Source organism: Phoca vitulina, unplaced genomic scaffold, assembly GCF_004348235.1.
Source record: "Phoca vitulina isolate PV1807 unplaced genomic scaffold, GSC_HSeal_1.0 scaffold41, whole genome shotgun sequence".
In the NCBI taxonomy this organism is placed as follows: Eukaryota; Metazoa; Chordata; class Mammalia; order Carnivora; family Phocidae; genus Phoca; species Phoca vitulina.
Window position 1 is genome coordinate 11,090,438 of NW_022589744.1, and position 25,618 is coordinate 11,116,055.

Consider the following 25,618-nt stretch of genomic DNA (forward strand, 5'->3'; position numbering starts at 1 on the left):
CTTTAAAATATTTTTATTAAGATCATTGTTTTCCATGAAATGTTATGATGGAAATTTAACTCAATCTAACTAATTCTAGTTCTTGCCCTTGCAAGCTGTAGCTTTTGCCCTTGTGGGCTTTCTTTTGTGGCTATTACCTCCTCTGTGTTTATTTTCCCCAAGTCAAGCTTGACAGCTCAAAATCTAAGTCTCATATCTAAATGTATGTGTTTTTAGCTGATGTCATTTTTCTGTTAATGATTTCTAACAAAACAACATGGAGAGAATATTGTATTTTTTATTTTAAGATTTTATTTGAGAGCGAGAGAGAGAGCGAGAGCACGAGCCGGTGGGAGGGGAAGCAGAGAGATAAGCAGACTCTCCACTGAGCAAGGAGCCCAACACAGGGCTCAATCCCAGGACCCCGAGATCATGACCTGAGCCGAAGTCAGATGCTTAGCCAACTGAGCCACCCAGGCACACACACCCCCCTTTTTAAGGGAAAATTTATCTAAACGGCTTTTTTTTTTTTTAAAGCAAGCTTTATGCCCAATGTGGAACTTGAACTCATGGACCCTGAGATCAACAGTTGCATGCTCTACTGACTGAGCCAGCCAGGTGCCCCAGGCTGTGTGTATGTCTTAGCTTTCCTGTAAGGAAATAGTGAGCAATATCCCTTAGATTATCCTCGATCATTCTTTATGTACAAGGCTAGGCCATTGGTTCTACTCACATTTCATTCTGATAACTTTGCACATGCGCCCTCTACACAGTTGGCAAATCAAAGAGTACAACATCCTCAAAATATGTCCTGCTTTGTTAAATTGTGATGGATAGCCAATAAGTACATATTTGAAAAAGGAGGATTGGAAGGCTTCTTGAACTAGACCCAAGGTTGGAGAAGGTGCAGGAAGTTCGTTGGCAGAAGGATAGTTTATACCCTGCGGCTAGTATTTCTCAGTTCTGTCACCTCTATCACAGGGCTAGAGTAGACATCCACTTATTTGCTGCCATTTTCTGCACAGCCACTGCATGCCCAGAGCTGCAGTAGGCACTGATGACCAAAGCTGAGTCATGGAGGCCTGCAGAACGCTGAGTGAGAGCAAAAACTGCTGGAGGCAGGGAGGAAATAACCAAGCCGCTGCTCTAATGGCTGGGGACAGTCTTCAGAACCTGGGCAGAGGCAGATGGATGAAAATCCCAAGCTGGAATCAAGCTACATTGAGATACTTAGAAAGCATCCTTGCATTCAAGAATCACTACCAAATCCTGGGGTGCCTGGGTGGCTCAGTTGGTTAAGCGTCTGACTCTTGATCTCAGCTCAGGTCTTGATCTCAGGATCATAAGTTCAAGCCTGGCACTGGGCTCCACACTGGGCGTGGAGCCTACTTTAAAAAAGTGAGGGAGGGGTGGCGCTGGGTGGCTCAGTCAGTTAAGTGTCTGTCTCTGGCTCAGGTCATGATTCCAGCTAGGGTCCTGGTATTGAGCCCCACATTGGGCTCTTTGCTCAGTGGGGAGTCTGCTTCTCCCTCTCCTGCTCCCCCTGCTTGTGCTCACTCTCTCTCAAATAAATAAAATCTTAAAAAAAAAATCACTACAGATCCTAAGCAGGAGAAATAAAAACACATATTATAATAAAACTGATGAAAACAAATATGGAGAAAATCTTAAAAGCCACCAAAAGCGAGAGGAAAGTTACTTGCAAAGGAGGGACAATAAGACTTATAGCCAACTCTCAACAGAAAAATATAAAGCAGGGCGCCTGGGTGGCTCAGTTGGTTAAGTGACTGCCTTTGGCTCAGGTCATGATTCTGGAGTCCTGGGATCGAGCCCCGCATCGGACTCCCTGCTCAGCAGGGAGTCTGCTTCTCCCTCTGACTCTCACCCCTCTCATGCTCTCTATCATTCTCTCTCTCTCAATAAATAAATAAAAATCTTTAAAAAGAAAAATATAAACCAGAACACAGTGGAATTAAATCTCCTAAGTGCTGAAAGAAAATAGCTGCCAACCTAGAATTCTATACCCAGCGAAAATACACTTCAATATTGAAGATGATACAAAGGCATGTTTGACAACCAAAACATGAGAGTATTTGTCACCTGCAGACCTTGTATTAAAGGAAATATTAAAAGGTGTTCTTCAGGGGGTACCTGGCTGGCTCAGTCAGAAGAGCATGTGACTCTTGATCTCAGAATTGTGAGTTCGATGGCACAAAATCAGACACATAGTTCAATGGAACAGAATAGAGAGCCCAGAAATGGACCCTCAACTCTATGGTCAACTAATCTTCGACAAAGCAGGGAAGAATATCCAATGGAAAAAAGACAGTCTCTTCAACAAATGGTGTTGGGAAAATTGGACAGCCACATACAGAAGAATGAAACTGGACCATTTCCTTACACCACATACAAAAACAGACTCAAAATGAATGAAAGACCTGAATGTGAGACAGAAATCCTTCAAAATCCTGGAGGAGAAGGCAGGCAGCAACCTCTTCCACCCCAGCACAGCAACTTCTTCCTAGACACGTAGCCAAAGGCAAGGGAATGCAAGGGCAAAAATGAACTGTTGGGACTTCATCAAGATAAAAAGCTTTTGCACAACAAAGGAAACAGTCAACAAAAACAAAAGACAACCGACAGAATGGGAGAAGATATTCGCAAACGACATATCAGATAAAGGGCTAGTATCCAAAATCTATAAAGAACTTATCAAACTCAACACCCAAGGAACAAATAATCCAATCAAGAAATGGGCAGAAGACATGAACAGACATTTCTGCAAATGGCAAACAGACACATGAAAAAGTGCTCAACATCACTCAGCATCAGGGAAATCGAAATCAAAACCTCAATGAGATAACACCTCACACCAGTCAGAATGGCTAAAATTAACAAGTCAGGAAACAACAGGTGTTGGCGAGGATGCAGAGAAAGGGGAACCCTCCCACACTGTTGGTGGGAATGGAAGCTGGTGCAGCCACTCTGGAAAACAGTATGGAGGTTCCTCAAAAACTTGAAAATAGAGCTACCCTACAACCCAGCCCTATGCAATTGCACTACTGGGTATTTACCCCAAAGATACAAATGTAGTCGTTCGAAGAGGCACCTGCACCCCAATGTTTATAGCAGCAATGTCCACAACAGCCACAGTGTGGAAAGAGCCTAGATGTCCATCGACAGATGAATGGATAAAGAAGATGTGGTGTATATATATATAATGGAATATTATGCAGCCATCAAAAAATGATATCTTGCCATTTGCAATGATGTGGATGGAACTAGAGGGTATTATGCTAAGCAAAATAAGTCAATCAGAGAAAGACACAGGTATCATATGATCTCACTGATATGTGGAATTTGAGAAACAAGACAGAGGATCAGAGGGGAAGGGAGGGAAAAATGAAACAAGACAAAACCAGAGAGGGAGACAAACCATAAGAGACTCTTAATCTCAGGAAACAAACTGAGGGTTGCTGGAGTGGAGGGGGGTGGGAGGGATGGGGTGGCTGGGTGATGGACACTGGGGAAGGTATGTACTATGGTGAGCGCTGTGTATTGTGTAAGACTGATGAATCACAGACCTCTACCCCTGAAACAAATAATACATTCTATGTTAATTAAAAAAAAAAAAAAAAAAAAAAAGAATTGTGAGTTTGAGCCCCACGTCAGGTATAGAGATTACTTTAAAAAAAATTTTTTTTTTTTTTTTTTAAAGATTTTATTTATTTATTTGACAGAGAGAGACACAGCCAGAGAGGGAACACAAGCAGGGGGAGAGGGAGAGGGAGAAGCAGGCCTCCCGCCGAGCAGGGAGCCCGATGCGGGGCTCGATCCCAGGACCCTGGGATCATGACCTGAGCCGAAGGCAGACGCTTAACGACTGAGCCACCCAGGCGCCCCTAAAAAAATTTTTAAATAAAAAATAAAGTATGGGACTTTATCATTCCCAAAACGCAATTAAAAGGGGGGGGGGGGCGCCCGGGTGGCTCCCTGCTTGGCAGAAAGTCTGCTTCTCCCTCTCCCTCTACCCCTGCCTCCTGCTTGTGCTCACTCTCTCTCTCGAATAAGAAATAAAATCTTTTTAAAAAAGTAATGCTTTATATTAGACTTTGATAAGCCATGATGTATGTTATAATTTCTTGGGTAACTACCCAAAAAATAATAATTAAAAAAGTATAGGGGTGCCTGGGTGGCTTAGTCGGTTAAGCATCTGCCTTTGGCTCAGGTCATGATCTCAGGGTCCTGGGATTGAGCCCTGCATTAGGCTCTCTGCTCAGCAGGGAGTCTGCTTCTCCCTCTCCCTCTACCCCTTCCCCCCTGCTTGTGTGTGTGCTCTCTCTCATACAAATAAATAAATAAAATCTTTTTTAAAAATAACAAATAAATAAATAAATAAGTATAACCACCAGGGCGCCTGGCTGGCTTAGTCGGTTAGAGCATGTGGCTCTAGATATTGGGGTAGTGAGTTCGAGCCCACACTGGATATAGACCTTACAAAAAAAAGGGGGGGGGGAATAGATTTTAAAAAAAGTATAGCCACCAAGATAATAGAGAAGAAGGAGGAAATTGAATAATAAAAAATCAGTAGTGGTAAAACTACAATTCACCAGGAAAACAATGATTATAAATTTGTGTACATCTAATGATCTAGCCTCAAAACTAATGGAAGTAAAAGGAGAAATAAGCAGGGCACCTGGGTGGTTCAGTCGGTTGAGTGTCTGACTCGGTTTCAGCTCAGGTCATGATTCCCAGGTCCTGGGATCGAGCCCTGCACTCGGCCCGGTCTGCTTCTCCCTCCTCTCCCTGCTCCTCCCCACCCCCACCCCCGTTCTCTCTCTCTAATATAAATAAATCTAAAAATAATAATTAAAAGGGGGAAAATGTATTAACAAAGGCTAAAAATTGTTATATAAACATCTCAGGAACTTAGAACAGCAAATTCAACCCAAGAAAGTAACAGAAAGGAAATAATATAGAGAAGAGCAGAAATCAATGAAATGGAAAACAAACACATAATACAAATCTCAAAACCAAGAGCTGATTCTTTGAAAAGATTAAAGAATGGATAAACTCCTAGTGTTGAGACTTATCAAGAAAAAAAAATACAAATGATATCTGGAATATAAAAAGGGGACACAAGGGCGCCTGGGTGGCTCAGTTGGTTAAGCGACTGCCTTCAGCTCAGGTCATGATCCTGGAGTCCCTGGATCGAGTCCTGCATCAGGCTCCCTGCTCGGCAGGGAGTCTGCTTCTCCCTCTGACCCTCCCCCCTCTCATGTGCTTGCTCTCTCTCATTCTCTCTCTCTCAAATAAATAAATAAATAAATCTTTAAAAAAATAAAATAAAATAAAATAATAAATAAAAAATAAAAAGGGGACACAAATACAGATCCTACAGTCTTTATAAGGATTATAGGTACTGAATTGAAAGCAGGGACTCAAGATATCTATTCACCCATGTTCTAGCATTATTCATGATAGCCAAAAGGGAGAGGCAACCCAAGTGTCCATCAACAAATGAGCAAACAGAATGTGGTATAGTGGAATATTATCCAGCCATAAACAGGAATTCTGATACATGCTATAACATGAACCTTGAAAACATTAAGTGAAATAAGACTCAAAAGGACAACTATCATATGATTTCACTCATATAAAATAGGCAAATTCATAGAGATAGAAAGATTAGAAGTTATTAGGGGCAGGAAGGGGAGGGGACAGTGGAATTATTGCTTAAGGGTTACAAAGTTTCTGTTAAAGGTGATGAAAAAGTTTTGGATATAAATCACTATGACTATATCACTATTTATAGATATCACTACATAATGATTGTTTAACATTGTGAATATACTTAATACCACTGAATTGTATATAAAAATGATTAAAATGCAAATTTTATATTAGGTTAATAATTATAAGTGGATGTTATAAACAACTTTATACCAAAAGAATTTGAAAATTTAGATAAAATGGACAAATTCCCAGGAAAACACCATTTACCAAAATTGATACAAGAACAAACAGACAATATGAATAATTCTAAATCTCTGAAAGAAGTTGAGTATGTAATTAATAACCCTTCCACATCCGGGGACAGCATCCATAGGCATTCAGAATGGTCCAGCATTTGACCTGCTGTCATAGGCTGTCCTACGATACAGCCTCTAACAAAACTAGGCTGTCCCAAACCCCTGGTAATAGAATCATTTACCTTTATACCAAGAAGGTTGGGAAATCACCCAAATCTGCATGTGGTGTGGGCCCAGGCCGACTTCAAGGAGTTCGTGCTATGAGACCTAAAGTCCTTACGAGGTTGTCTAAAATGAAAAAACAGGGGCGCCTGGGTGGCTCCGTCGTTAAGGGTCTGCCTTCGGCTCAGGTCATGATCCCAAGGGTCCTGGGATCGAGCCCCACGTCGGGCTCTCTGCTCAGCGGGAAGCCTGCTTCTCCCTCTCCCACTCCCCCTGCTTGTGTTCCCTCTCTCTCTGTGTCTCTCTGTCAAATAAATAAATAAATAAATGAAATGAAATGAAATGAAATGAAATGAAAAAACACATCAGCAGGGCCTATGGTGGTTCCATGTGTGCTGAGTGTGTTCATGACAGGACCAAGTGTGCTTTCCTTATCAAGGAGCAGAAAATCATTGTGAAAGTGTCGAAGGCACAAGCACAGAGTCAGAAAGCTAAATAAACAATGAAGCTTTTTTGAGTAATAAAAAAAATCAGAAGGCTTAAAAAAAAAAAAACTCTTCCACAAAAAACACTCAGGGCCTAGGCGGCTTTACCACTGAATACTGCCAAACATTTAAGGAAGAAATAATATCAATCTTACTCTTCCAAATAAGCAATAAAGAACACTCCTGAACTCATTTTATGAAGCTACCATACCTTAATACCAAAACTTGACAAGGACATTACATAAAAGGAAAATTCCAGGCCAATTTCATTCATGAACATAGATGCAAAAATCCTATGACAATATTAACAAGTTGAATCCAGCATATATAAAAAGCATAACACATCATGACCAAGTAGAGTTCATTCCAGAATACAAGGTTGGTTAAGAATGAAAATCAGTAAATACAGAATTGCCACATTCACAGAATAAAAGAGGCAATGCTTACGATCATTTCAAAAGATGCAGAAGAAGAATTAGATAAAAGTCAATATCCATTCCAGATAAAAACTCTTAGCAAACCAGGAAGGAAAAGGAGTCTACATAATCTGATACAGTTATCTATAATAAACCTATAGCAAACATCATATTTAATGAAGAAATGTTGAAAATTTTTCCTCTGAGATGGGGAAATGAGAAACGGATGCCTTCTATTTACCTTTTCTATACAACAAACAGGGCCACGCTAACCTATTGGAGCAAGACAGTGATATACTGCAAGCTTTTCAGGGCATTTATCCTGTTGGGTGGGGGAGAATGGAAAACAGAAACCTTTAACAAAGAAGCAATTATAGAGCAATGAGAATCTCTCTTCCGCTTCGCTCATCCCTTTTTTTCTTCTGAGGATCAGAACCAGAGTGGAAGCAACAGTTTTTAGGATCACCAGTCAGATAATGTTGATCATTCAACTTTAGACCAAGAAGGGGCCTTGAAATATCATCTCCTATAACAACCCTGTCGATTCACAAGAAAAGAACCATGATCCAGAGAGATTAAAGGAGTTGTCCAAGATCCGACTGCCACTTAGATGCCATTTTCCTCTCTGGTTGGTAATGTGAGTCCCTTAGGTCCAGTGCACGAAGCCCCAGGTGCAACAGCGACTTCACCTCCTGGGGTGAAGGCTGTGGAGTAAAGCATCACCCATGGAGAGGCCGAGCATGTCCAGTGGCGCACCTTTTGCCCTGCTGACATCACAAGCAGAATGCTGGGGCTGGTCACACTTGAACTGTGATGTCAGGGAACAAAGCTGGGGGAAATCTTTGAGGAGGGGGGCCAACTTGATAGGGAGATCACGAAAACAGCCACCAAAGGGAAAGGTACGAAGGCAGCCATCAGATCCCAAGAGATGGAGAGGGCTGGGGTGGGGGCACACAGGACTGAGGGGGACCCTCCCAACAGCTGGTGAAGTGGGACCAGGGCAAGACACCTGCACCTCAGTGCCCGGGGGTTCTATTCTCTCCCATCCTAGGGCAGCCGAGCCTCTAGCCCTCCCTGACATGCAGAAGGTTTCCCGTAAGTACTTGTGCTTCCTACCTTTTTCTGAAGGGCCAGAGAAGTGGCTCCTTTCCCTGACATTGATGTGACTTCTTTCTGCCATCCGCTGGCTTCTCCAAGATGTGTTGCAGGAGTTAGGGCTGGGACACGGAGAACACAATCCCCATGTCATGCCCCCCATGTGGGCTGACCGATGACACAGTCTCTGTACCCCATGGGCAGACAGCTGCTTGTATGGGAAGGACTGGTGTACCCCTGAAAGGCCCCTCAGCTCCTGCTGTGGCTTCTTCATGGCTCTGCTCTATCTTCTCAGGGCTAGCCCAGGACCACAACCCAGCCCTGCAGCCCCCTGCCCAGCCCTCGAGACCTCCCCAAACCCAGCTCCTGATGAGTAACAGCAGTCTCCGCACATTCGAGGACCAAGTCCTCTGTCCCATTTGCCTGGAGGTGTTCCGCAACCCGGTCACCACCGCCTGCGGGCACAACTTCTGCATGAGCTGCCTCCAAGGTTTCTGGGACCACCAGGCCTCCGTGGGCGAGACCCTCTACTGCCCCCACTGCCGAGAGAGCTTCCCCTCCAGACCGCGCCTCTGCAAGAACGGCATCCTGGAGGAGATGGTGACCTGCTTCACCCAGGCCAAGGGCCAGACCTTGGGATCCTCCCGGATCCTGGCGGGGCCCGGGGACGTGCCCTGCGACTTCTGTTCTCCGCAGAAGCTCAAGTCAGTCAAGTCCTGTCTGCAGTGCATGGCCTCCCTGTGCGAGAAGCACCTGCTCAGCCACTTCGAGGACCAGGCGTTCCGGGACCACCAGCTGCTGGAGCCCGTGTGGGACCTCCAGAGCCGCCTGTGCCGGAAGCACCGCAAGCTGCGGGCCCTGTACTGCCGCACGGAAGGCTGCTGTGTGTGCGGGGCCTGCCTGCTGGAGGAGCACAAGAACCACGACACCCTCCCCCTGGAGGAGGAGCGGGCCCGCAAGGAGGTGAGGCGAGGGGAGCTGGGACCTCACGGTTCTGAGGCTCTCACGGAGGGTAACTGTCTTCACAAGCCGGGGCACACCAGTCCTTGGGGGGCAGTTACACAACCATCCAAGTGATGGTCATGGGGGCGGACGCGCCACGACATGAGAAAGGGTTGGCGAGTTCGATGAGCGAGGGTCCCGAGTTGTATGTACGAGTTCTAGGTTCTTTTGTTGTTGTTGTTGTTGCACAGCAAAAGGAAAGTCTGAGAGAAAACCTGTCGTGTCAGGTGGGGCATATCCCCTCCTTTTCTCTACTTTTTTTTTTTTTTTTAAGATTTTATTTATTTATTTGAGAGAGAGAGAGAGAGCACATGAGAGGGGGGAGGGTCAGAGGGAGAAGCAGACTCCCTGATGAGCAGGCAGCCAGATGCGGGACTCAATCCCGGGACTCCAGGATCATGACCTGAGCCGAAGGCAGTCGCTTAACCAACTGAGCCAGCCAGGCTCCCTCCTTTTCTCTACTTTCAACTTTTGTTTAATATAGTTGTACTGCTTTTTCGAGGGGAACACTTAGATTTCAGACATTCCCTCACGTGTATTCAGTACGGGTGCTCTTCCCACATAGCCACCCAGGAACGGTCCATGGCCAGGAGGCCCGGCCGGAATGTAAACCCATTCACCACCCTGTTGAGCTCAGCTGACACTTTTTCCATAGCAAGACTTGGTGAACGAAGCAAGCAGTGTGTTGATTTATAGTCTGGCTTGAGCTTCTTAACTTGACGGTGCACCAGCAACAGTTCCTGGACAGGCACTTGGAACGGCACAGTTCTGTCATCTATTATAAACAAGAACGTGCCCGTTGCTGTGACGGGTGGAGACTGAAGGCTTCTCTGTAGAGGGACTTGGGACACAGGGCTGCCTGGGCCAGGCAGGGCCACCCCCAGCAAGGTATCTCCGGGGCTCCATATCTGATAAGTCCCTCCTCGACCCACTGCTGCCTCTCAAGCCCCTGAACCCTCCACAGCCCCTTTCTGTAACCTGAGACCCGGTGGTCGTCACTGTCAGGAGCAGAGAACCTGAGTCCTAAGAATGGGGAGAGAGTCTCAGGGAGTAAGAGACCACAAGCAGAGGGTAGACCCCAGGTCATCTGCCCTTCAGCTCTGGTCTCTCTCATGTAGGCATCTTAGGAATGTAAGAGGTATGTCTCCTCTGGGCTTGTAGAAGGGCTTCTCCGAGGCCACCTCTCCGAATCAGGGCCCTCTCCTCCTCCCTCTCGCTCCCAGGTGGAGGTTCGGAAGGTCCAGGCCAATGTGGAAAACCAGATGCTGATCATCAACTCTGACAGCCAGAAGCACCGAGGGCAGGTGGCCTTTCTCTCGGTAAGGCTGGCCCGCCCTCTCCCAGGCCCCGGCTTCCCCGCAGTGCCCTGCATCAGGCTGAGGGCCACTCTAAGGCCTTGGCGTGGATGTCATGTAGCCCGGCAGTCAGCAACAGGATGCCGAGGCACGCTCCAGGCCATAAGACTAGGGGTACCCGGCTGGGGCTCAGAGATGCCTCTCGACACACCGTCCACCCCACCCTCCCACAGAAACTGATCCAGACAACACGGGAGGAGGTGAACACCTGCTTCTCAGAGATCATCCAGGAGGTCAGACAGCTGCAGATGAAGGTCTTGGATTTTGTGGAGAAAGAGGAGGCCGCCGCTCTGGGGAAGCTAGGCAGCTCCATCCAGCAGAGCCACAACCGGCTCCTGAAGCTGGAGGGGGACAGCATCTGGCTCCGCACCCTGCTTGCCAACAGGAGTGACCAGCAGTTTCTGCAGGTGAGGCCCCCCCCACCCCTGTCTCTGCCCCAGGCCCTGATCCAGCCTCTGCCCCCCTCCACCTGTAGGTGCACCAGATCTGCCCAGACCTAGGATTAAGTGATCAGCATTTGGGGCTGCGTCTCTTTGTCCATTCTTCAGCCTCCGGGAGGCTCCCCCTCCCAGGCCATAGGCCCTGAGCTTACACCAACCCACTTGGCTTCTTCCTCCACCTCAGCACTCAGCCTTACCCTAACTTTCCTGCCTTCACTTCCCTGGAACAGAAGGGAGTGGACCCCGGGATTCCAAGTATCTGCCACAGTCTATATGTTTCTCCAGACTAGCCCAGGCCAGGGCTGGAAGCGAGACCAGAACAATCCATATAGCCTGGAACGAAGTCCCTTTTCCTTCCCCAGCCCTGGTCTGGTCCCCAGCCCGTTGCTGCTACAAGAGGGTAGCAGGCAGGGTCGCCAGCGGAGGTTTGGGTGACAGCGGGACCCAGGGCTACCCAAACCCCGTGCTGGGGAACTCCGGACTCAGCACAGACCTCCTTTCTTCAGCTGGTATCACGTGCCCGGGAGCAGATTTCTAATTTCTAGAGCTGTTGCTCACCGTGTCCAGCCGCGCCGCCCACCCCTCCCCCCCCCCCCCCCCCCCCCCCCAGGAACCATTTGGCAAGGTTTTTCTTTTCTTTTTTTTTTTTTTAAGATTTTATTTATTTATTTGACAGAGACACAGCGAGAGAGGGAACACAAGCAGGGGGAGAGGGAGAGGGAGAAGTAGGCCTCCTGCCGAGCAGGGAGCCCGATGCGGGGCTCGATCCCAGGACCCTGGGATCATGACCTGAGCCGAAGGCAGACGCTTAACGACTGAGCCACCCAGGCGCCCCAAGGTTTTTCACTAAGCGATTAAAAGCTCAAAAGAAATCCTCTTCCCATTGTTTCTCATACACTTTGCCTGATGCACTAGGCCAGAGCAGCCACGCTTTTGGCAAAGCCCTCATCTAAGACCTCACAACCAGCAGGAAGGGAGAGAGACGTCCAGGTTTGAAAACGAGCCATTTGTCCACCTGCCCGTGATTCTGGGGACCCCGGAGCCCCTAGCATAAGCGGGAGCTCCTGGCATCCGCCTGGGCCCTGGCTCACAGGGGAACCGCTGGCCGCTCCCTCCCTTCAGGAGTTCCCCAGGCTGAAGCACTTCCCTGCCTATGTGGAACCCCTGATGGGAACCAGCTGTGAGGAGAAGCAGACCTTCCTCCAGTTGCCAGAGACCCTGGCGGAGCTCCGCAGCCGGCTGATGGATGTGGGTCTCAGCTTCATCAGTCAGCTCCTCCTGAAGGGTCAGTACCGGGCAGCCCGGGGCCAGCGGAGACTCACCTGCATTCGGGGGGTGGGACTGCCCCACAGGGCAGTGTTCGGGGTTCCAGGCACTTGCAGAGAGCCCTGCCTGCCCCTGTGCACCTTCCCCCAGGTGACGCAGCCTCCTGGAAGCCCATGCCTCTCTCCGGAAGGACACTGGGCTCGAAGAGTGTCCTCAGCAAAGCCCCTCCATCTCCCCCAGGCATTAAGATGAACTCCTATGAGGTGCTGCCCCCAGCTGTGGACAGAAAAACACTTCTCAAGTGTGAGTCCTCAGTGCTGGGGTCCAGAACAATGGGTGGGAAAGAAAGGGGCAGCCCCCCCCACGGGGGGGCATTGTCTTCCCCAGCCCCGCCTGCATTCAGACCAGGGCTCCAGAGAGATGCCAGCTCTCTGACCTCCCACTGGCGCCTGGAGATCTCAGAAGGACTCAGCCTGTGACTCCAAGGCCCTGATAGGGAGGGGAGGACTATCCTGTCCTCCCCATGGGTGGGGCAAGGACCTGCCTATGGCCCAGCTGCTGGTTCTGCCATCCTCCCTGGCTCTGGTGGGGCACAACCTCTGCCCTCAGTTCGGTGCCTGCCAGTATCCCCCCCTCCCCCCGACACACACACACACCCTGGGCTTTAGCCAAGCCAGCTTGGATGACACTGTCCATTTCTTCCTCAGACAATCTCCCTTTTCCTTTGCTGCTTCTGCAGCCCCTCTCCGGGGCAGGGCTGGGAGGCACATCTCAGTGACTTCTCTGAGATATAGGGGGTCTCTCTGGTGAATCCCTGAGTCACCTCCTCCAGGAGCCCTTGACCTTCCCTCAGTCCCGTTCAGTCTCCTGTCCTCAGCCCCGGGGGCGCTCACCCGGGCTCCCTTTCACGTCCCCTCCCCCCAGGTTACTGCAACCTGAACTTTGACCCCACCACGGCCAGCGAGGAGCTGTTCCTGTTCAAGGAGACCCACTCGGTGCTGAACCTGGGCATCCTGCTGGAGCCCTTCGCCGCGGGCGGCCCCTTCCCGGGCTTCAAGCAGTGGCCGCAGGTGCTGTGCTCGCGCGGCCTGTCCGAGGGCCGCCACTACTGGGAGGCCGACGTGTCCAACTCGTGGGTGTGCCTGGGCGTCACCTACCGCCGCAGCCCCCCGCTCGGCGGCCGCCCGCGCCGCAACGTCGTCTACCTGCTGGGCCGCAACCCCTACTCGTGGTGCCTGGAGTGGGACTCGCTCAAGTTCTCCGTGTGGCACAACAACACGCAGACGGTGCTGCACGGCGGCTACCAGCGCACGCTCGGCGTGGCGCTCGACTGCGGCGCCGGCTGCCTCTCCTTCTACTGCGTGGCGGGCGGCGTGAGCCTGCTCTACCGCTTCCTCGTCTCCTTCCTGGAGCCGCTCTACCCCGCGGTCATGGTCAGCAGCGGCGCCTCGGTCACGCTCAAGCAGCACCCGGAGGGGGGCGTAGGCCGCGGTCAATAAAGCTGGACTAGAGCGCTGGCTGGGCCCGCGGGGAGGGGCGCCGGGGGCGGCGAGGGGCTCCGGGGGCGGGGAGGGGCTCCGGGGGCGGGGAGGGGCGCCGGGGGAGGGGAGGGGCTCCGGGGGCGGGGAGGGGCGCCGGGGGCGGGTGCCGCCGGAGGTCCCGGCCCCGGGTTGGAGGCGGAGGGCGGCCCACCGGCCTCCCGACCCGCGGCCCCGGACGTCCCGGGAATCCCAGGAAACAGGCAGACCCCTCCGTTCCCGCAGCCCCAGGAGAAGGGCTCTGAGACAGGCTGGAGTTCCCCCGGGACTGGGGACAGTCCGATGGCCTCCGGAGGGCAGATTCCTGACCCGGGTGCACAGTCTCCCCCACCGTGGCGACCGCCCTCCTAAGCCCCATAGAGGCCCCTGGCCTTGGTTCTCCAGGCTGGTCCCGGCACCGCAGCATCGGGGCCCAAGGACGTGTTCCCGAAGGCCCTGTGGCCTGAGTGGGCGGGGCTTGGAGCAGACGGCTTCTCTGCGCTCCTCCCCCGCAGGTGACCTGGCTGAGAGTGGCACCTAACCGATGGTTTGGGTGGCGGAGGGTTCTGTCCCAGTTGCTTAATTGGGGGCTGGGAGGTTAAGGCGAGGAACCCAGGCTGATCTCAGGCCCAAAGAAAGGCTGAGGGCTTACTGACCAGAGCAGAGCGTCGCATACACCTGCTGTTCCAACATCTGGAGCAGATGTGAAACTGAAGCTGTCCACTCTCCACCCTCCTCTGTGTGGCTGGAAGCTGTTTGCCCCAGCCTTCGGCCCACCCCCCTCCACTCTCCTAACATGTCGCACTGCCCAAAAGCAAAGGGGCTGCTTCCCCACCCAGGCCTCTGCAATCCCACCTGCCCGGTCAGCGTGTGCGGAAGTTGGCCCGCGAGGCTGGATCCCGGCCAGGTTCCTGCCTGGCCACCGCAGGAGCGTGCCTGGGGACTCGGCCCATCTGGGGAAGCCACCTCAGCATTTCCAGCCTCAACCAGCCGCTTGTTCCTACGGTTTCTCTGCGGGAGCTCTCAGGTTAATGATTGACTCTGAAGAGGAACTGCTACAAGTCCTGGGAGAAAAGCCCTCGGGCAACGTGGTCCAGAACCAGGCCAAACAGCGCCCGGCCCCACGGGTGTGCCTGAATTCCATTCCCGCCTGGCCTGTTGGAAGAGAAATTAGTGACCCTAGTTTCCCATCAGGAGAGGTCATTTTAGGGCCAGGATGGGGCCAGACTGGAATCAGGTGTAGGGGGTACTCTCAAGGTCTCTGAGGGTGGGGCACCCTCAAGCAAACTGTGGCTGTGATTTCTTGCTGACCTTCCTTTCTGGAGTCTTCACTCTTGTTCCCATGAGCTGTTCGCCATGCTGATAGGTAGGAATGAAATGTAAACTTTTCCCCGTGTTCAGGAGAGGTCTTTCACACCCAAATGCCTACATCTTGGCTCCCCACCCCCAGCCCCTGCAATCTTCATTCTTCCTGGGATGAGGTCAAGAAGTGCTGAGGAGGCGAGGGTAGGGTACAAGGAGACAGCAGGGGTCTGCTCTGACTAGCCGAATGGATCTCCAAGTCTTTCCCCATCTCCTTGCAAGGAGGCAGCTACCTTTGCCAGCTCTTCATGGGGTGCTGTGTGATGCTGGAAACCATCCTGACACCTTCGGGCACATGTTGGTGTGAAATCCACATCTGAACTAATAGGGGTATTTGCTTTCCTAAACAGCTCTTCCTTTGCAGTTCCTAGGCCACTAGGAGTTCACAATGATAGTCCTGGGGGTCCTCAAATGCTTTTTATTTCACAAAGCCAAATGGCAAGCAGGCCTGCACATCAGGGAGGCTAGCCAGCAGACCAAAATGTCAATATTTTCTGCTCATGGCTCAGCATGTGCCTCATGGCAGAAATATGCTAGAGGGGTCCTCCCCGGTGCAAGATCAGCCAGTGCTCTTGGATAATCCATGTCTGTGAACCCTACCCTTTCCCTTTCCCCCACTGCGGAGACACCAGGGAAGGGACTGTCCCTAGAACGCCACCCACACACTTCTCATGCCTTCCTTCTCCCGCCTTAGCACTCAAATATTTTTTTATTGTGAATCTGAATAGGCTATAAACTAGTCTGTCACCAAGGATTATTTCGCTTTAAAAATGTCCGTGTGGGGGTGCCTGGCTGGCTCAGTCGTTAGGCGTCTGCCTTCGGCTCTCCTCGTGGTCCCGGGGTCCTGGGATCGAGCCCCACATCGGGCTCCCTGCTCAGCAGGAAGCCTGCTTCTCCCTCTCCTACTCCGCCTGCTTGTGTTCCCTCTCTCGCTGTGTCTTTCTCTGTCAAATAAATAAAATATTAAAAAAAAAGAAAAGAAAACTTACAACAATACTACATACTTTCAAAATGCAAAAAAAAAGTTATTCAAAATGCAAAAATGACTTGTTCACTGGCTGCATAACATTACATTCTACAAATCTACATTCTACAAATTCTACAAGTCCTATAGCTTTGGTGTATGTTTTGTTTGTTTGTTTGTTTAATCTCTACACCCAACGTGGGGCTCAAACTCATGACCCTGGGATCAAGAGTCAGCATGCTCTTCTGACTGAGCCAGCCAAGAACCCCTCCTATGGCTTTGTTTTGTCTTTAATTCCTTCCTTGATTCCCACTGGAGGTGGGTGGCAAGTGGCAACCCAGCCAAAGCCAGATATTGCTTCCTCCATGTTACTCCTAAGTTTGACCCAAACTCAGAAGGGTCAAGGTAGGGGCCAAAGGATGCTGGCAACAGCCATGATTTCCACCCATCTCATCATGCCATCCCACAGTGGGGGGAGAACAGAAGCAGGACCAGGTGGCAGGAACCTAGGGAAGAAGCCTGAACCCTGCCCTCTCGCAGGGGTTGGTGTGCTCAGGCTGGGGATAGAAGGGAGAGGATGTTTGTGGGAGCCTCGGGCAGAGTATGCCTGGCATATGGTGGGTACCTGATGGCTGTCAGGAACATCCCACTCAAGAGAGCATAAGTTCAACTCTGCACTTGTCCTGTGAGGAAGGCCCCTGGTGGTATGTGGACCAAGTCCCACCAGCTAAGGAGAGGTGGGCTGTCTCCAGCCTGCCCTGCTGGCTCAGTCCCACCCCGACTCCACCCCCCAGCTCCTTGCCACAAATATCAGTCTCTTGTAGCTCTCATGGGTTTCATTACCAGACTTCATACCATCCTACCCTCCAAAGGGTCTTCCCTCCTGGGCTTTACTCATGCTGTTCCCGCTGCCTGGAGCACTCTTCCACTCTCGCCCCCTTAAGTCCTACTCATCACTTGTCATGTACTCCCGTGCAGTCCTTAAGACAGCTAAGATGCTGTGTTCCAAGAGGCCAGTTTTGAACCCCCCTCTCCCTAAGCCAAGTGGGGTCCCCTCCTCTCTGCTCCCATAACACTCTCTGCATGCATCCCGCCTAGCATCCACTTGTTTCACGTGAGAATTCTCCATCGGATGTAGGGCCAGGCTGGATATTTCATGTCTCCAGTGCTTAATGCATGCCTGCCAGAGAGCAGGTCCCTAATAAACATTGACCCAAAGACTGAAGAAACCTTTGCAGAGGTTGGGTCAGGTCAGGCTGGGTGTGAGTGGCCTGGCACAGCTGCCCAACGACTTCCTTCTCCTCCCTTTGCCATCCTTTTGCTAAGTTAAGTCTGAACATGCCCTGCATCCAGGTGGGAGCAAAGGACCTTCCTATTCCTCCATTTGCTTCCACTTTCAACCTCCCCTTTAGCGCGAAGATTCTTTGAGGCTGAGGATCCTCCAGCAGGTGTGTGAAGGGAGAAACACATACCTCTCTCAGCCTCTGTTTCCTGATCTGTAAAATTGCATGGATAGGGATACCGTTCATATTTGTTAAAGAGTCTATGACTCCCAATGCTTCTCAAACCAGACAGCTGGGAAACATGCATTTGGGGCAGGGCCAGGACTAGGGTGAAGCAAGTGAGGCATTCACCTCAGGCACAAAATTTAAGAAAGGGCTCCAAGGGGCACCTGAGTGGCTCAGTCAGTTAAGTGTCTGCCTTTGGCTTAGGTCATGATCCTGTAGTCCTAGGATCGAGTCCTACATTGGGCTCCCTGCTCCCTGCTCAGCGGGGAGTCTACTTCTCCCTCTCCCTCTGCTCCTTCCCCTGTTCATGCTCTCTCTCTCTCACCCTCTCTCTCTCAAATAAATAAATAAATAAAATATTATTTTTAAAAAGGGTACTAAATGAGAAAAATATGCAGCCAAGAATACTTTATCCAGCTAGGCTGTCATTGAAAATAGAAGGAGTCAAAAATAAGTAAAATTAAAAAAAAAAAAAAAAAAAAGGGCGCCTGGGTGGCTCAGTTGGTTAAGTGACTGCCTTCGGCTCAGTTCATGATCCTGGAGTCCCGGGATTGAGTCCCGCATCAGGCTCCCTGCTTAGCAGGGAGTCTACTTCTCCCTCTGACCCTCACCCCTCTCATTTTTCTCTCTCAAAAATAAATAAAATTAAAAAAAAAAAGAAAAGAAAATAGAAGGAGTGATAAAAAGTTTCCAGGACAAACAGAAACTAAAAGAATTTGCAATCATCAAACCAGTCCTATAAGAAATATTGAAAGGGGTCCTCTAAGCAAAGAGAGAGCCCAAAAGTAACATAGACCAGAACAGAACAGAGACAATATACAGTAACAGTCACCTTATAGGCAATACAATGGCACTAAATTCATATCTTTCAATAGTTACCCTGAATGTAAATGGGCTAAATGCCCCAATCAAAAGACACAGGGTATCAGATTGGACAAAAAAGCAAGACCCATTGATATGTTGCCTGCAAGAGACTCATTATAGACCCAAAGACACCACCAGATTGAAAGTGATGGGGTGGAAAACCATTTATCATGCTAATGGACATCAAAAGAAAGCTGGGGTGGCAATCCTTATATCAGACAAATTAGATTTTAAACCAAAGACTGTACTAAGAGATGAGGAAGGACACTATAGCATACTTAAAGGATCTATCCAACAAGAAGATCTAACAACTGTAAATATCTATAATTGGCAGCAGCCAATTATATAAGCCAACTAATAACAAAATCAAAGGAACACATAGACAATAATACAATAATAGTAGGAGACTTCAACACTCTCCTTACTGAAATGGACAGATCATCTAAGCAAAAGATCAGCAAGGAAATAAGGGCTTTAAATGACACACTGGACCAGATGGACTTCACAGATATATTCAGAACATTCCATCCCAAAGCAACAGAACACACATTCTTCTCCAGTGCACATGAACATTCTCCAGAATAGATCACATACTGGCTCACAAATCAGGTCTCAACCAGTACCAAAAGATTGGGATCATTCCCTGCATATTTTCAGACCATGATGCTTTGAAATTTGAACTCAATCACAAGAGGAAAGTTGGAAAGAACTCAAATACATGGAGGCTAAAGAGCATCCTATTAAAAAATGAATGGGTCAACCAGGAAATTAAAGAAGAATTTTAAAAATCATGGAAACAAATGAAAATGAAAACACAACTATTCAAAATCTTTGGGATGCAGCAAAGGCAGTCCTAAGAGGGAAGTATAGAGCAATACAAGCCTTTCTCAAGAAATAAGAAAGGTCTCAAATACACAACCTAATCCTACACCTAAAGGAGCTGGAGAAAGAACAGCAGATAAAGGCTAAACCCAGCAGGAGAAGAAAAATAATAAAGATCAGAGCAGAAATCAATGAAATAGAAGCCAAAAGAACAGTAGAACAGATCAACAAAACTAGGAGCTGGTCCTTTGAAAAAATTAATAAGATTGATAAACGCTTGGCCAGACTTATCAAAAAGAAAAGAGAAAGGACCCAAATAAATAAAATCATGAATGAAAGAGGAGAGATCACAAACAACACCAAAGAAATACAAACAATTATAAGAACATATTATGAGCAACTATATGCCAACAAATTAGACAATCTGGAAGAGACGGATGCATTCCTAGAGATGTATAAACTACCAAAACTGAACCAGGAAGAAATAGAAAACCTGAACAGACCCATAACCAGCAAGGAAATTGAAGCAGTAATCAAAAATCTCCCAACAAACAAGAACCCAGGGCCAGATGGTTTCCCAGGGGAATTCTACCAAACATTTAAAGAAGAATTAATACCTATTCTTCTGAAACTGTTCCAAAAAATAGAAATGGAAGGAAAACTTCCAAACTCATTTTATGAGGCCAGCATTACCTTCATCCCGAAACCAGACAAAGATCCCACCAAAAAGGAGAATTACAGACCAATATCCCTGATGAACGTGGATGCAAAAATTCTCACCAAGATACTAGCCAATAGGATCCAACAATACATTAAAAGGATTATTCACCACAGCCAAGTGGGATTTATTCCTGGGCTGCAAGGTTGGTTCAACATCCGCAAATCAATCAATGTGATACACTACATTAATAAAAGAAAGGACAAGAACCATATGATACTCTCAATAGATGCAGAAAAAAACATTTGACAAAGTACAGCATCCTTTCTTGATTAAAACTCTTCACAGTGTAGGGATAGAGGGTACATACCTCAATATCATAAAAGCCATCTATGAAAAACCCACAGCAAACATCATTCTCAATGGGAAAAACTTAAGAGCTTTTTCCCTAAGGTCAGGAACACGGCAGGGATGTCCACTATCACCACTGCTATTCAAGTGGTGATAGAAGTCCTAGCCTCAGCAATCAGACAACAACAAAAAAGAAAAGGCATCGGAATCAACAGAGAAGCCAAACTCTCACTCTTTGCAGATGATATGATACTTTATGTAGAAAACCCAAAAGACTTCACCTCAAAACTGCTAGAACTCGTACAGGAATTCAGTAAAGTGGCAGGATATAAAATCAATGCACAGTGGTGCCTAAGTGGCTCAGTGATTAAGCATCTGCCTTCAGCTCGGGTCATGATCCCAAGTCCTGGGATCGAGCCCCGCATCGGGCTCCCTGCTCCACGGGAGGCCTGCTTCTCCCTCTCCCACTCCCCCGCTTGTGTTCCTGCTCTCGCTATCTCTTTCTTATCAAATAAAAAATAAAATCTTTAAAAAAAAATAAAATAAAATCAATGCACAGAAATCAGTTGCATTTCTATACACCAACAATGAGACAGAAGAAAGAGAAATTAAGGAGTCCATCCCATTTACAATTGCACCCAAAACCATAAGATACCTAGGAATAAATCTAACCAAAGAGGCAAAGAATCTGTACTCAGAAAACTATAGAACACTTATGAAAGAAATTGAGGAAGACACAAAGAAATGGAAAAACGTTCCATGCTCATGGATTGCAAGAACAAATATTATTAAAATGTCTGTGCTACCAGAGCAATTTACACATTTAATGCAATCCCTACCAAAATACCACCAACTTTCTTCACAGAAATGGAACAAATAATCCTAAAATTTGTATGGAACCAGAAAAGACCCTGAGAGCCAGAGGAATGTTGAAAAAGAAAACCAAAGCTGTGGCATCACAATTCCGGACTTCAAGCTCTATTACAAAGCTGTCATCATCAAGACAGTATGGTACTGGCACAAAAACAGACACATAGATCAATGGAACAAAATAGAGAACCCAGAAATGGACCCTCGGGTCTATGGTCAACTAATCTTTGACAAAGCAGGAAAGACTATCCAATGGAAAAAAAAAAAAAAACACTCTCTTCAACAACTGGTGTTGGGAAAATTAGACAGCCACATGCAGAAGAATGAAACTGGACCATTTCCTTACACCACATACAAAAACAGACTCAAAATGAATGAAAGACCTGAATGTGAGACAGAAATCCTTCAAAATCCTGGAGAAGAAGGCAGGCAGCAACCTCTTCCACCTCAGCGCAGCAACTTCTTCCTAGACACGTAGCCAAAGGCAAGGGAATGCAAGGGCAAAAATGAACTGTTGGGACTTCATCAAGATAAAAAGCTTTTGCGCAACAAAGGAAACAGTCAACAAAAACAAAAGACAACCGACAGAATGGGAGAAGATATTCGCAAACGACATATCAGATAAAGGGCTAGTATCCAAAATCTATAAAGAACTTATCAAACTCAACACCCAAGGAACAAATAATCCAATCAAGAAATGGGCAGAAGACATGAACAGACATTTCTGCAAAGAAGACATCCAAATGGCGAACAGACACATGAAAAAGTGCTCAACATCACTCAGCATCAGGGAAATCGAAATCAAAACCTCAATGAGATAACACCTCACACCAGTCAGAATGGCTAAAATTAACAAGTCAGGAAACGACAGGTGTTGGTGAGGATGCGGAGAAAGGGGAACCCTCCCACACTGTTGGTGGGAATGGAAGCTGGTGCAGCCACTCTGGAAGACAGTATGGAGGTTCCTCAAAAACTTGAAAATAGAGCTACCCTACGACCCAGCCCAATGCAATTGCACTACTGGGTATTTACCCCAAAGATACAAATGTAGTCGTTCGAAGGGGCACCTGCACCCCAATGTTTATAGCAGCAATGTCCACAACAGCCACAGTATGGAAAGAGCCTAGATGTCCATCGACAGATGAATGGATAAAGAAGATGTGGTATATATATACAATGGAATATTATGCAGCCATCAAAAAATTGAAATCTTGCCATTTGCAACGACGTGGATGGAACTAGAGGGTATTATGCTAAGCAAAATAAGTCAATCAGAGAAAGACACAGGTATCATATGATCTCACTGATACGTGGAATTTGAGAAACAAGACAGCGGATCATAGGGGAAGAGAGGAAAATATGAAACAAGACAAAACCAGAGATGGAGGCAAACCATAAGAGACTCTTTTTTTTTTTTTTTTTTAAAGATTATTTATTTATTTATTTGACAGAGAGAGACACAGCGAGAGAGGGAACACAAGCAGGGGGAGTGGGAGAGGGAGAAGCAGGCTTCCCGCGGAGCAGGGAGCCCGATGCGGGGCTCGATCCCAGAACCCTGGGATCATGACCTGAGCCGAAGGCAGACGCTTAACGACTGAGCCACCCAGGTGCCCCCATAAGAGACTCTTAATCTCAGGAAACAAACTGAGGGTTGTTGACGTGGACGGGGGTAGGAGGGATGTGGTGGCTGGGTGATGGACACTGGGGAGGGTATGTGTTGCGGTGAGCGCTGTGTATTGTGTAAGACTGATGAATCACAGACTTGTACCCATGAAACAAATAATACATTATATGTTAAAAAAAAAAAAAAGATTGCAATATTAAGAAAAAAAGGGGGGCTCCAAAAATCTCAGTAATCAAGATAAATGTTTTAATGCAATATTTTACAAAATCAAAATTAATGCAAAAATCTATGATGGGCAGAATATCAAAATAGTAAAAAAGGCCAGATCTGACCCAGTACTGGGACCACTTGTTTTGTAACTCCTCACACTAAGCCTGGCCCTGATTCCAATAAAATTCTATTCATGAAACCAGGTGACTCCATTGGCCATAGTTTGTTGATCTGATTTTCTATAATTATTGCATTAAATTATTTGCCTTGATTACTGAATTTTCTTGGTATCCCGTAAACTTTGGGCCCCAGGCAAGTGCTTCACTCCCCTCACCCTAGATGGGCATGTTGCGTATATGGACTTGAGTAGCTGGACCAGGGGTAGGCGTCAGGGATGTCAAAGGTCCTGCAAAGCTCAACATAGCCATTACCAAATACCCCTGTTGTTAGTGGGATATATATGTGCACAGATACTTCAAATGAAAAGTTAAACAACATTCATTTAGCTGCTCACCCTTGCCAAAACAAATAATAATCAAACTGTCAGAAGCTCAAGGGCACCCATTAAGAGACCTTTGGTTCCCTGCCAAGTGTTTCTGGAAGCTGACTCTTCCTCATTTACGACTAGATTCTTCCTGCCTGGAGGACATGTGTCTTATTGCTTTTGCATTTCACACACAGTTGGGAGATGACACCGGTGCTTATATTTTTGCCCAGTTTGCTCCAATGTTCCACAAAAGTCCTCTGAGTGGCCCTGTGGGCTAGGCACAGGGATCCCCATGGGGGCTGCAGTGGGAATCAAGATAGACTGAGTCAATCAAGATGACCCCGGTGCAGCTCAGGGAGTGGAGGAAGAGAGGCCCTAAGATCAGTCACAGTGGTGCATGTATCTAGCCACACACTGAGGTAAAAGCTCTTCAGGGGAAGAGATGACAAGGAGCCATCCCACGCCAAGCATCAGCAAACTGTGCCCATTGCCCGTTTTTGTATAGCTTGCAAGCTAAAAATGGTTCTTACATTTTTTTTTTTTAAAGATTTTACTTATTTGACAGAGAGAGAGACAGCAAGAGAGGGAACACAAGCAGGGGGAGTGGGAGAGGGAGAAGCAGGCTTCCCGCTGAGCAGGGAGCCTGATGCGGGGCTCAATCCCAGGACCCTGGGATCATTACCTGGGCCGAAGGCAGATGCTCAACGACTGAGCCACCCAGGCGCCCCGGTTCTTACATTTATTAATGGGGGGAAAAAATCAAAAAAAGAATATTTCGTAACACATGAAAATTACATGATGTTCAGATTTCAGTGTCCATAAATAAAGCTTTATCGGAACGCAGCCATGCTCGTTTGTTTACATAGTGTCTGGAGCTGCTTTTGCCATTTGGCAGAGCTGCCACGGAGACGGCAGAGCTGCCACGGAGACTGGCTTGCAAAACCTAAAATATCTACCATTTGGCCCTTGACAGAAAAAGTGTGTCAACTCCTGATTTAAATCAATATAAGTGCACAATAGTGAAAAGGTCAAAGAGGAGAGGTAGATGTGCTAGGAGGAATAACTAGGAGAACTGGCCTCGCTGGGGAAAAAGGGAAGTCTTCCTGGAGGAAGTGATGTTTGAGCCATGATCTGAAATGATAAGAGTTTCCAGGCAAAGGGGATCAGGACAGTCCTCCATGCAAGGGGGACAGTCCTCCATGCAAGGGGGACAGCAGAGGCAAAGCCCCCACAGCTGGAAGAACATGGCAAGCGGAGAAGGCCAGTATGGCTGGAGGGCAGTGAGTGAGGATGATCGATTTGGGGCTGAAAGGGCGGGCAAGGGCCAGGCTTTGAGGGTCTTGTGGCCACACCAGGGGCTCATCTTCATCCTGCAACTCCTAGAAAGCCACCGTAGAGTGGCTCACCCTAAGCAGGGTGAGCAATGGGTCAAGATCAGACTTACTTTGCAGAAAGATCAGCACAGCTACAGCGTTGAACGGGGATGCGAGGACTCAGATGGACAACAACGGCTGAGACTGGTCTGGGGGTGGTGGTGGAGATGAGGGCAAGTGGCCAGAGTGGAGAAATACTAGGAGGTAAAGTGAGCAGGACTTGGTTATGGATTAGATATGGGGCATGAGAGAGACAGAAGGTCACAGAAACTCATGGGATGCTGGCACTGCCATTTACTGAAACGGATTCCAGAAAAAAGACCCGGTTTGGCTGGGGTGTGGGGGAGGGGTAGGGGAGGACAGCATCCATGGCGAGTACTGGTTGATGTTGGGTTTGGGTGCCTTTGAGGCACACAAGTGAAGGTGCCAAGTTGGATCTGGAATGAGGGCTCATCAGTATACAGGTGGTGGTTGGAGCCACAGGTGTGGAATGAAAGAGGATGGGGTGAAGGTCAGAGTCTGCGGAACTCTGCCATGCAAAGGTCAAGGGTAAACAGCCAGAGTGGCAGGAGAAGTGGCAGGAAACCCAGGAGAGAAGGATGTCCTGCACGCCAAGGAAAGTTCAAGGAGGGAGGGGTCAGCGGGGTCAGACGCTTTAGGTGAGGACAAAACATGTCCTTTGGCTGTGGTGACCCAGGAATGACCAGAAGGGGCAGATGTTCAGCTTTTGAGGTCAGAGGGAGGAGGGGAGTTGTGGAAACACACCCAGGGAGAGG

General features: G+C 48.2%; 2 protein-coding genes across 2 annotated transcripts; both read left to right on the forward strand.

Moving 5' to 3' along the window:
* The first annotated feature begins 6,097 nt into the window (after nt 1-6,097).
* Nucleotides 6,098-6,672, forward strand: LOC116648098 (60S ribosomal protein L34-like). The gene is made up of 2 exons (XM_032429905.1): nt 6,098-6,302; nt 6,524-6,672. The coding sequence occupies exons 1-2, from the start codon at nt 6,098-6,100 to the stop codon at nt 6,670-6,672; spliced, it is 354 nt and encodes a 117-aa protein (XP_032285796.1).
* Nucleotides 6,673-8,153: 1,481 nt separating this feature from the next.
* LOC116648140 (E3 ubiquitin/ISG15 ligase TRIM25-like) lies at nt 8,154-13,731 on the forward strand. The gene is made up of 7 exons (XM_032429977.1): nt 8,154-8,169; nt 8,465-9,132; nt 10,395-10,490; nt 10,700-10,933; nt 12,089-12,251; nt 12,473-12,535; nt 13,157-13,731. The coding sequence occupies exons 1-7, from the start codon at nt 8,154-8,156 to the stop codon at nt 13,729-13,731; spliced, it is 1,815 nt and encodes a 604-aa protein (XP_032285868.1).
* The last annotated feature ends 11,887 nt before the right edge of the window (nt 13,732-25,618 follow it).